At 44.3% G+C, this 13,110-nt stretch overlaps 1 protein-coding gene across 1 annotated transcript; it reads left to right on the forward strand.

Moving 5' to 3' along the window:
• Positions 1–3,200: 3,200 nt before the first annotated feature.
• oprk1 (opioid receptor, kappa 1) lies at positions 3,201–10,891 on the forward strand (the record flags this gene model as incomplete). The annotated part of the gene is made up of 4 exons (XM_080726694.1): positions 3,201–3,388; positions 5,075–5,213; positions 8,454–8,667; positions 10,344–10,891. 4 exons carry the CDS (start codon positions 3,201–3,203, stop codon positions 10,889–10,891), a joined length of 1,089 nt encoding a protein of 362 aa, XP_080582820.1.
• Positions 10,892–13,110: the final 2,219 nt, after the last annotated feature.

Raw genomic sequence — 13,110 nt, forward strand, 5'->3', positions numbered from 1 at the left:
CGCCTCCGGCCGAAAAAAGCAATACCGCTACTGACCACTAGTTGAGCAGCTTCCACAGTACAGCTTTAAGTAAAAGTAGGCCTACCTCATAAGTGTAGGCCTACAGCACTTGAGTAAATGTTCTTAGTTAATAGTTACCTTCCACCACTGCAGTTAACACAGTATAGGATGAGGAAATACACTGATGTGAAAAGCTAAGTTGGAGTAGCCACATTGCATTGATTGATTGCTTGCTTGCTTGATGGATTGATTGATCGATTGAATACTTTATTAACAGTTTGCCAAAAAAAAAGCACAGAAAGTACAAATATACAAAAGGATGCTAAAAGGATTAAACCCAGGACCGCACTGTGGCGTGTTTCCATCCGGGTCCTGAACAGTGAAACAGAGACACAGGCCTGATGACCTTTGACATTTGCAGTGATTCTGTGGGAAGGCCGCTGCTTCTTGGTGTCATCTGATAACTTTTCTACCTCCTGAAGATGTTCTACGCACTTAGTTTATGTAACTAATTGGGCCCTTGATCACGAAACTGCACATGTGCAGCATATTAGGTTGCTATGGAAACTTGCAAGGTGTTTTGCCTCCAACCCAACGCCTCAGCCTCAGTTCACTTCTCAAGGGCACCAGGCATGTGCACACATAGACATCAAAGGGGGCTTGAGCCCCTGCCCTTTTATCAGTCTGTAAAAAGTGCCCTCTCCACATCATGATTGCAGTTTTTACTATGGTGAAAGAAATGCAAATGCCCTCTTTCCATGCAGCTGAAGGCAGCATTCAAGAGAATTGCCTTGTCCAAACTCTCCTGAACTTGAATGCAGTATCTTATGTTGAAAGAATAGAAATCCATGCCGTTATGCAACATGCCGACATCTCCAGTATTCACTTGATTATGTTTAGTTCAATGTGGTATCAAACACAGAACATAGCCGACCTCCAAGCCCACAACGTGTCGCAGTGCATTTTCAATATTTTAAATATTTTCACCAAAAGGCCCTTTTAGACATTTACGCCCCTGCCTCTCTAACATTCTCTAAAGGGCACTGTGTGATGCCAATCCTTCTGCTCTTCTCGCTTCCTTCCAGTCAGTGTTGATTTCGTCGACTAAAACTATATGATGAAAAATGTCTTGACGACTACCTTTTTTCACTGATGAAAACTAAATAATAAACTGAGCTACGACTATTAAAGCTAAGACTACATTTATTGACAATGTCGACAGCAAATAATAACTAGACTAAAATGTTAGGGAGGGACCGCTGGAGAAGAGCTAAAAGAAATGTTGCAGTGTTGCGCTCTGAAAAGAGCTTATCTACAAGCAGCGCGACGCGTGCTTGTAGATCGGCTATTTTCAGCATGCAACCAAGTGTAAAGGTCCACCAAGGTCCGCCAAAATACATTTTAGTCGACTAAAATTTAACCGTAGATTTTGACGACTAAAATCGTATAATATTTAGTTGAATAAAACTACAACGTTTCAGGTGACTAAAATGTGACCAAAACTAAATCAAACGTTGCTGTCAAAATCAACCCTGCTTTCAATCTATTCTCCTCAGTGTGGTTGCCCAGCTGCACAGTCTACACACTGTGCAGCCATGGTCCTTGACAAAAGTTTGAGAACCACTGATCATAGAAACTTTTTCTTTCTCAGGTCTTTAATCGGTAAAGAGAAACATTACCAAGTGTGACTCCTACACAACACTTAGTAAGAAACTAACAAGATTAGTAGAAATCAAACAATGCCTGGCTGCCCCTGAGGGGTCTCTAAGCAACACGTTTCAGTGTGTGGGGGGGGGGGGAAGCTAAATATCAACATCTGCTTAAATGAGTTCAAGTTGAAATGTGTCACAGTTAATACAAGAAGCACTTTATAGGTAGTGGGAGGACTGACTTTTGTAAATAGCCATACTGTGTGTGTGTGTGTGTGTGTGTGTGTGTGTGTGTGTGTGTGTGTGTGTGTGCGTGCGTGCGTGCGTGCGTGCGTGTGTGTGTGTGTGTGTGTGTTTTGAGTTATATAATTACAATAATATATAAATAATAATGATATGTATCTATACAGTATGTGGTGTGTAATTCTTTTCTGTTGTTCCCTAGGCCTATACATGCACTTGGAAAGCTTTTTCACAGCGTTGACCCTGGATTCTATGCAGCTCATTCTCCATTATTAGTCTTGCTGGAGCACACGTCTGCCGGTTGCATGATGTGCAATCATCTGTAGCCCATATACACTCACTCTGTGTTTTTTTTTTGCAAGCGATTTCTGACGGGAGTTTATAGGCAATTAGCAGTGCGACACAACACAATTCGAGCTATTTGTGTACAAGCCATGGTAAAAATGGACGTTCAGAAAGGGAGTCTTTATTGTGGCGTCCTGGGTCAGGGGGGCGTCACATCTTCATAAAGTAGCCTATTTATTTCGACTTTGCCCTTAAAAACAGGGGCTAATACGTTGTACACGGCTGGTAGGCCTACAGAGTAGGCTATGATCTTGATGTAAGTCTATAAATGTAGCTAGGCCTGCACGTGATTTATTATTATTTATCTACGGTATATTTTTTACAGACTGTGTAAAAAACATTCAAGACAGTGGTTTTCAGTACAGACGCTGCTCCATCGGGATGATAGCAGTGTTCTTCTGGGTGGATATTGTCATCATAACTATAGCATGAACCCAGCCTCTGATGTCACTGATTGAGCAGCGCTTGCTTGGAGCAGCGCAAGCGGTGCATTGCACAGGCAGTGGATTCTCTTCTCCTGCAGGTACACAGACATTCTGAAGGGCTTTGACATTTCCCAGAACCCTACCTTTTTCATTTTCCTTTTTTGTTTTGCTACTGGTGAATACATATCTCGCACGCCTGAGGGACATCTTATCTTTACCCAACTTTTCGGAGCAAGGCAACAGCAACAAACAAATATAGCAGGTAAGACATTTGCCCACACATCTAGATGTCCTCGAACCCAGTGTTTAATAGGCTATATATGCACAATTATCTGTGAAGATACCTAGAATCATTTTTTACAATTTTATTCTCGGCTATGTCCCCCTAAACAATCGTCAGAAATGTATGTGTCTTGATAGATTGCCAGACGTGTTCAACTAGTGGTCTCTCAACGTTCCAAAGCCGCTCGATCCTGTTCAGCGTTTCAGGACCATGGACAGCGCCGGGATTGTGCATATCTTCAAAGAGGAGGAGTGCATGCCAAACTTCACCCTCCAGCCCGGCGGCTTCTCGGACATCTTCAGGGACACGTCGAATGGCACCTGGGAGGACGTGGAGATGGACACCATGTCGCCCATCTGTCCCATGATCATAGCCGCCGTGTATTCCATTGTGTTCGTGGTGGGCTTGGTGGGCAACTGCTTAGTGATGTATGTCATCGTTAGGTGAGTTCATTTTGACTTCCATTAGTCTGTAGGCTTACTGTAGGCTACCGCAAATAACTACCTAGGCCTACTGTAAGAAACCTACCTACTCACTGGCAATTTCTTTCGCGATTAAAATAAATAAATAGTCAGGGATAGTGTTGGATTATGAGCAGAGGTGGAAAAAGTATAGCCGATTCCTTTTTTTTTACTCAAGTAAAAGTATTACTATATATATAGCCTATATATGCATATACTCCGTTACAAGTAAAAGTCCGGAATTCAAATGAAGTACAAAAGTATTGGTATCAAAATGTACTAGCAAAAGTAGAAAGTAGGCCTACTCGTTATGCAGAATGTCCCATTTCAAGTTTTCAAATTAAAAGAAAAAGTATATAGGGCTAAAATGTATGTTATGTAATAATTGTAATAATTACGGAAGAGAATAAGGCCGCCTAGGTAGCCTATATTGTTGCTCAGCTTACCTGTGTTGGTCCCTGTGCGCCCCCAGGTGGTATGTTCAGATATAACATTATTATGATGGAGAGAGAGAGAGAGAGAGAGAGAGAGAGAGAGAGAGAGAGAGTGTGCGTGTGTGTGTGTGTGTGTGTGTGTGTGTGTGTGTGTGTGTGTGTGTGTGTGTGTGTGTGCATGTGTGTGTGTGTGTGTGTGTGTGTGTGTGTGTGTGTGTGTGTGTGTGTGTGTGTGTGTGTGTGTGTGTCTGTGTCCGTGGAGGATTCTATACAGAGATTCTATTTTATTAAGGAGACCGCTTAAGAAGGAATTCATCATTTCAGCTGCTGCCTGGTCCTTTGAGAACATTAAATCAGTAAACATTGTTCATTTGTGTGATAATCAAAGGAGAATGATCTTGTGAAAACATATGAATAAGCAGAGTGCAATAAAGGGTCAATCATTTTTTATCTTCTTTTTAGACACAAACTGTGCTGCCTTTTACAAATGGACTCATGACATAACCGGACAGAATCTTAATCTTCACACTCCCTCATCATGTTAGTCTATTATCCATTGTTTGTAACATGAAAGTGAATACATGAAACATATATATTATTGGCCCCATTTTATCCAATCACATCCCATCCACACACAGTAAAACAGTTATGGGAACGGCACAAAATGGTCCCTTATATTGTGGATGTGTGTAACTTAACCCATTTAGGCATTCTATACAAATGTCTTCAAACAGTTTTCTGAAAAACTCATGTTGCTATATCAGTGGTGCTCAAACCCTTTCATGTCAAGGACCACCCAAAATTATATGTATTCATCCACTGACCAGTGTCCACCCCATCATCAAAATACATTGTTCCAGGGACCCCCCAGAAGCAAAGATGTAAAAAACAAAGTCAAAAATGTTTGCTTCAAAAACTATATATATATATATATATATATATATTCAAATATATATATATATATATATATATATATATATATATATATATATATATTCAAATATTTGCACATATTTTCACGATATTTCAATAAATATTGTAGCAGATCTACAAGCTCATGCACTCTTTGCATAGCCAAAAAGTATAAAATAACAGTTAAAAGTGATTCAGATCTAAAACGACAAAGATAGTCTCCCCAGTTTTAAGTGGGTTTAAATGAACACTAGGAGTATTTTCTTCACCGTGTTGAAACGGAGTTTCCATGCACGTTTCCTCTGTCTCCATGCCGATGCAGGTACACCAAGATGAAAACAGCCACCAACATCTACATCTTCAACCTGGCGGTGGCCGACGCCCTGGTCACCACCACCATCCCCTTCCAGACCACCGACTACCTGCTGCACTCCTGGCCCTTCGGCGAGGTGGTGTGTAAGGTGAGGTGAGGCGAGGTGAGGCGAGGTGGTGTGCAAGGTGAGGTGAGGCGAGGTGAGGCGAGGTGGTGTGTAAGGTGAGGTGAGGCGAGGTGAGGCGAGGTGAGGCGAGGTGGTGTGTAAGGTGCAGAGGAACTATTCACCATAGCAGTGTTTCTCAAACATTCATTTAAGGCAGTGGTTCTCAACCTTTTCAGGCCGCAACCCCCAAAATAATCATATTGTCACTGGGGACGCCCCCACCCACCCTGACAAGCAGCCTCGCGACGCGAGGCGTTGTGAGCATGTAGATCGGCTATTTTCACAATTTCTGCCTCTAATATTAAAAAATTTGGCCAATGTTTAATTTGTCATTTTAGAGGTATTAAAAAGTCCTAAAAGGACAACTTTAGTTTTTTTACAACTTTCTACTGTTGAGTGAGAAAACAATGTTGCACATTAAGTTAATCATCTGGGGATTCCCCCAAAATAATTTGGGTCCCGACCAACAGGTTGAGAACCACTGATTTAAGTTCTCCCCTTAACTCGTACAGTTTACAAATGGAACCAAACGACCCCATCAGGGTTCAGGTATATAGGGTTCTAGCCTGACTGCAAGCGTCCAGACTCATCAACACTACGTTTCACTTCGGGATTGAGTCTGAAACTGGGGACGGAGATTCTACTTCAGCGGGGGCGGGGTAAAGCCTATTGACGTCACCCACACACACACACACACACACACATACACACACACACACACACACACACGCTTAGAGCCTCCGACGGCGACGTGGCGTGTCATTGCAAAAATACGTTATTTCTCATAACATATTATATGACTGCATGTTTACGTTAGTGCAAAATGGTATTAAAACGTAATGAAACGGCACTATTCTATAGTTTATTAAAAGAATTCGAGTCGAGTCTGACTCCGCCATGACAGTTTTCACGGACCAATCAGAGTCCACTAGCGGCTCACGTGGGCACAAGAGCACCAATCAGAGTCCACTAGGGAGACTCACGTGGGCAGAACAGCTCCGAAGGGAGGGGGCTGGGACCGGACCAGCATACCACGTGCCTCAAGTCTACAGCCCTGATTGGCCCATTCAAAGCGCCCGCTCCTCAGGCGCGCTTGAAATAGATTAAAATATCTCCGGGTTCAGTCCACACTACACACCACCCACCAGCAGGGGGTGGTGATGTGCGGACTGAAGTATCATGCTAATAGGGTTCTGGTCCAACATCGAACAAATATAAGGGGGGAGCATCCCAGAGATGGCTTTAAACATAAAAAGATATAAGTGCCTCTCAGACAGAGAGGATAAGCCTGTGTTCTCATAGAGTGTACAATGATTATCACACATCTAACCTTTATATTTTACTGTCACTTATAATACAATAGGCTACATTATGATATATGGTAGCTTGTAAGGCCGCGCTCACACATGTGCGTCACGCATCATCATCTTATCGTCTGAGAATGGCCACTGGGGGCGCCGTACTAATGCATTGTCAATGGAAGGTTGTTTGGTTTTTTGTCGTTGCCGTGTCTCTAGCTCAACCGCAGCCTGTACGCTCTTGAAGAGACACGGCAACGACAAAACACCAAACAACCTTGCATTGAGAATGCATTAGTACGGCGCCCCCAGTGGCCATTCTCAGACGATAAGATGATGATGCGTGACGCAGATGTCTGTACGGCGCCTAAGAGCTCTTGTGCCTTAACTTCAAGGCCTGTCCATACTGTCTCCGACCACCAAACTTTTCGCCGAAGAGTTCTGACTTTCCGACGTGCAGCTTTCCGAACTCTAATTCGAGGTATTGCTTTTCAGAAGATGCAAGTGACGTCATTTTCTAGTTGATCTGGACCTTTCCGATGAAAAGTTTGGTGGTCGGAGACAGTATGGACAGGCATAAGAGCCGGTACTTAAAGGGCCAGTTCACCTATGGGACAACCAGATCTTATTTTATTGTTGTTTGGGACAAGATCAACACAATCCTGAGTTATTTTTTGTGTTCATTCTGTGTTTTGAGATATTTTACTATTTCAGCATGAATGATGATGCATTTTGCATCATATGAGTCATCATGCTGCATCATATGATGCAAAATGCATCATCATTCATGCTGAAATACTAAAATATCTCAAAACACAGATTGAACACAAAAAATAACTCCAAACAACAATAAAATAAGATCTGGTTGTCCCAGAGGTGAACTGGCCCTTTAAGACAATCAGAATAGAGCCTAGTCTCCACCATAGGCTTGACAGCTATTGTTTTGATACAGCCTTTCTTGTCATGGTTCAGCTTGACCTTGAAGCAGCTACAGTATAACTATGGTGTGAGCAGTGGTGGAAAGTAACTAAGTACATTTACTTAAAGTTAGAAAAAACAAGAACAACCAGGTGCTCACAGGAGATAAACTGATAACTATAGTAAAAGTGTCAATGGTGCTCATGGTCCGAATTAAACAGGATCAATAAGAAGAAAAAAGAGGTAGACAGAGGCAATGCTCTCTGTCTACCGAGCAATCTTCGTTCCTACTCTCACCTACGGTCATGTGGTGTGGGTCAAGAACGAAAGTATAAGGTCGCGGGTACAAGCGGACAAAATTAGTTTTCTCAGACGGGTGGCTGGTATTTCATTTAGACATAGGATGAGAAGTTCAGTCACCTGAGAGAGACTTGGAGTGCTCCTGGAAAGGAGTCAGCTTAGGTGGTTCGGGCATCTAGTACGGATGCCTCCCGAGCGCCTTCCTAGGAAGGTCCTCGATGCACGTCCCACTGGGAGGAGACCCCGTGGCAGACCAAAGACCAGATGGAAGGATTAAATCTCCACACTGGCCTGGGAACGCCTCGGTATACTCCCGGAGGGAGTGGAGTGGAGGAAGTTGCTCAGGATAAGGAACTCTGGAAATATCAGTTGGAACTGTTACCCCCACGACCCGATTCCGGATAAGCGGTTGAAGATGGATGGATGGATGGAAAATATGTGAAAAAACAACATACAATCCACTGGAGAGAACAAGTGGAACGTCTTTTATTTATTAAAAAGCAACTGCTGACATGTTTCGACTTCGGAAGGTTTTCACCCTGATGAAGACCTTCAGAGGCCGATGGCTTTTAATAAATAAAGGCCGTTCCTCTTTTTTACTCCTAAGCCCCCCGGATGGTCTGTTGTTTTTTCACGCCTGTATAGTTAATTGGGTTTCATGTGTATCTTTATCTCAAAAGCCTTCATGATCTCCCTCTGTTCAAAGGTGTTCATCTCCATAGACTACTACAACATGTTCACCAGCATCTTCACGCTGACCATGATGAGCGTTGACCGCTACGTGGCCGTGTGCCACCCGGTCAAGGCCCTGGACTTCCGCACGCCCCTCAAGGCCAAGGTCATCAACGTGCTCATATGGGTGCTGTCGTCCGCTGTGGGCATACCTGCCATGGTCCTCGGCAGCACCCAGACTAACAATGGTATGTTATGTTGCCTTCATACTGTGTGTATATGTTACAGGGTAAATGGGTAACTCAGGGAGACCTCGGTAAGAGCGCTCGTTTTGTAGTTCACCACACACTAATCACCACCAGATGGCGACGTCAGCCACTGGATAAGAGAGTTACGTCACGCTTTGAACTCGCCGCAGACCGGAAGTGTTTACTCTTTATTTACTAGCCTAGCCTAGCCTAGCCTAGCCTAGCCTAGCCTAGCCATTAGCTCCATTGTAGTCACTTGGACAGGGCGTTTAACGTGCGCTTGCCCAGGCCTTACGGCCTGGGCATAAATATAACGATTGCATTCACCACGGCTTCGTAACTCGCGCGGCGCTCCGCCGGCCGCGCGGCCCTGGCCCGCTCTTCGCGGCCACTCGCGCCTGCGGCGCTCGGGGGCGAAGAGCAGGACCAAGGTCCGCTGGCCTTCGCGCCGCTTGGGGCTTCGTGGACCCAGGGGGGCCTCGTAACTCGTTTGGGCTTCGTGGATACAGGGGGGCTTCGGTAGCCGCTCGCAGTGTCGTGGACAATAGAGCGGCGCACCGCCTGGAGTACGTTGTATTGGCGACCGCTTGCTCCGCCCCGTGCCGCACCACGAGTGCTCCGCGTCTCGAATGCCCTGGTTCTCTTTAAAACCGTGACATATATATATATCGTCGTTGTCGGGTAGAAACCCTGTATCTCCAAGTTTCAAATTTGTATGTTCTTTCGCGAAGTAAAGCCCTTCTTCATCATACAAGGCTGTCGCACAAATGTAGTGAAAACAGCAGATCTACAAGCACACAACGCCTCGCGTGCGAGGCGTCAGAGTCTGCTGCACCAACATGTGCATGTGCATGAGCATGTGACAAAGATAACCTATTGTGTCTAGAATCTTGAATGGTCATCTATGTCGGCCATTTTGATTAGAGGAGATAAGGCGGGACATTAATCATCAGTAAATGGGCCATAGTGGACGACTGCAAACTCATGTACTGAATACATCCCTAATTGCCTTGAATTGGCTCAATTGCCTATGGGCAGCATCCGCCTTTGCATATGACAGCCGGGCACATACCGGAAATAGAATCTTTATGAGGGCCATTGCAATTATCGCTGCTTGGCTTGATTAAAGCTGTGACAAGCATAATGGATCTCCCAGAGGGAGAGAATAGCCTGAAAGCTTTTCTTTTCTTCTGTAATTGCTAAAGCAAATTGTCCAAGTTCACTGACCATTGCGGTTAGATCAAATGCATGTTAGATCAAACGCCCTCCATTTTATAACCTGCTATCTCATTGTGTGGAATCTGTGGATCTTGTCCTGATATCGAAAGAACAGTGTGTAGTGTAGCACTAGCATATCGTCACTGTCGGGCAGAAAGCTTGTATCTCCAAGTTTCAAATTTGCACTTAATTCTTCGTAAATTAAAGCCCTGCCTCATCATATAAGACTGTTGCAGACAGTGTTGCACACAACTAGCGAAAATAGCCGATCTACAAGCACACACCGCCTCGCACCGTGAGGCGTTGTGAGCTTGTAGATCGGCTATTTTCACTATTTTAAATCATTTTTAAAATCATAAATGCAAAACAACGGTTTTGGGACATACAAGGTTTCCACCCGACAACGACGACATTGACCTATTTTTATTTGTTATCATGACTCCCCTCCTCCCCGTCAGGAACCACGGAGTGTGCCCTGCAGTTCCCCGAGCCGTACTACGTGTACTGGGACACGCTGCTGAAGATCTGCGTCTTCATCTTCGGCTTCGTGGCGCCGCTGCTCATCATCTCCGTCTGCTACACCCTCATGGTGCTGCGGCTGAAGAGCGTGCGGCTGCTGTCGGGCTCGCGCGAGAAGGACCGCAACCTCCGGCGGATCACCCGCCTGGTGCTGGTGGTGGTGGCCGTGTTCGTGGTGTGCTGGACGCCCATCCACATCTTCATCCTGGTCAAGGCGCTGTCGCCCCACGTGCCCGAGACCACCGACGTCATGGCCGCCTACTTCTTCTGCGTGGCGCTGGGCTACACCAACAGCAGCCTCAACCCCATCCTCTACGCCTTCCTCGACAAGAACTTCAAGCGGTGCTTCGGCGACTTCTGCTGCCCGGGGCCGCGGGGCCGCGGCGGCGACACCCAGGGAGGCGTGAGCCGAGTGAGGAGCACGCTCAGGGACCACACCTGCCCCGCGGAGGCCCGCGGAGAGGGGAGGCAGGCCCGGCCGGTATGACTAGCGGTGGAAATGTCCTCCGTCCGCTACCAGTGCGGTGAGGACTCCAACGACCTGGGTTTGACTCAAATCACCACTGAAATCTGAGAGAGAGGCTATAGTGAGATGCTGGGTATTGTTTCTCTTTAGAGAGTCCCAAAGCACTTAGGATAAAGCAGCGGCGTAGACAGGATTTACCAACTGGCTAGGCCTGGCACAATCTGGGTGGGCAGAGATGTGAGCTTGTACATCGCTATTTTAAAATATTGAACATTTAAATATTTACAGGGACATAATACAGTAATTTGCCATGGAAGTGGACTTCCCAAGCAATAGAGACGTTTTAATATTAGAAATCGCTACATAATTGACTAAGCTATGATCAAATCAAACTGTGGAGTCTTTCTTTGCTTCCTAGATAGCCGCGCATCACACCGCACACTGCGCCGCACCGCAAATGTTTTAGTTATTTTTGTGGCTACGCCGCTGGGATGAAGGTAAACTATTGGCTTTTATTTTTTATTTTGGAATCAGTGGGACAGTAGTAGTGTCAGTGTAGGGTATAGTGTCAGTGGTGACACAACCTTAAGACATACACATCACACACAATCACATGTCAGTCATACGAGAGACTAACCTCCCACAAACGGCACAGCTACATACTTGGATCATATTTGATAATATTATATGATAGTATTTTTCAAAGGGTGGAAGTGTGAAATGTTTCAAAGATGTATATCTTCTCCGTTGCATAGTGGTGGCAGTGACTCCTCTGGCGGAGCGGCCATCTGGGAACCTGAACAGTTGAAGTGTCCCTGAGAAGACACTGGACTGCACACCGCGCCTATGGGTCAAATGCAATCCCCATGGGGATCAGTACAAACACCCCTGTTGCAATGGTTCTCAAAGTGGAGTCCAGGGACACCTCAGGGTTCCTTGATGGGGCTCCAAGTTGACCCCGTATAGGTCTGTAACTCTGGGAGCGTACACATGGAACCATTTGGTTTCATTTTGTACACTCTTTATGAGTTAGACATGAGTTATGCCTTTCCTTGAAATGAAGATGAGTTTGAGAACCACTTCCCTATTGTACATAGCATTCATCTATTGAAGAGGCATCAAAAACAACAATTGTATTATGTAGCTATATATTCAAGTTGTAATAACATTTGGCAAAATGATTGTACTTTGGTGTTTACGTTAATAGATTTAAATGTTCTCACATACAAACAGAGCAGCTTGTCTTTTGAAAACGAATAAGTAAATCAATTCAACATTATCTCTGCTACCTTTGGGTTAGTTTTAGCGAATAGCATTTTTGTGAGTTGTGTAGTCATGTGTGTTTGTCCAGTGTGGGCTTCTGTACCGGTATGTACTGTAAATGATAGTTAAGTGCTTTGCTCTTGTGAAACTGTTTTTGTGAAACTGTGACAAAATTCTCAAAGTAAGAATTCACCAAATAACAAAAAGAATGCAACTTTACTTGGGTAAAAACACAACGTCCAAAATCATTCATAACCTCTCAGGGAACATTCTCCACACAGTTTACAGTTTAGGCATTTAGTTGACACATTTAATCCAAAGCGACTTACAATAATCAGGTAATACACATCACTATAATAAGCAAGATAATATGTCAGTACATTAATAAAAATATAACTATATAACAAATGCATAGGAATATCAATCCAGAAAAAAAATAAAAAAGGTAGACCGTGCAACTAATTAGTAAAACACTTCTAAAAACCTAAAAAGAAATGCTATCTAGCTTTATGGTCATTGATGGTCATTGAGGGAAGGGGGAGTGTTACAGTAGTGCTATGGGTTTAGGTGGAGTTAGCTAGGGAGTGAGTCTGTAGTTCTAAGTGTGACAGCGAGTTTATTCCACAGTTTATGCCACACTTCAGCATAAGTAAAGTTCTGAGTTACTTTAACTCTGTAAAAATGGACCCATTTGGTACATTTTTACTCTCTCATGTAGATTGATACAGTGCCAGCCCAAAGTGACCTGTTTTAATAATAACACACCTCTGGTTTGCCCTTTCTGGATATCCAGCTGTGATTACAGTTATTACATGTGATAGCAACATGATCTGTTGTTGTCACGTGTTTACTGAACTCAACTCAACTCAACACATCTTCAACTTTAATGTCAAATCACAGATTTACGTGCAGGAGTAAAACATAAGTTTCTTGCACACATTCTCACGATTTTTCAAAAAATAGCAGATCTACAAGCT

The sequence above is a fragment of the Nannobrachium achirus genome (genome assembly GCF_963921795.1).
Source record: "Nannobrachium achirus genome assembly, chromosome: 5".
Classification (NCBI taxonomy): Eukaryota; Metazoa; Chordata; class Actinopteri; order Myctophiformes; family Myctophidae; genus Nannobrachium; species Nannobrachium achirus.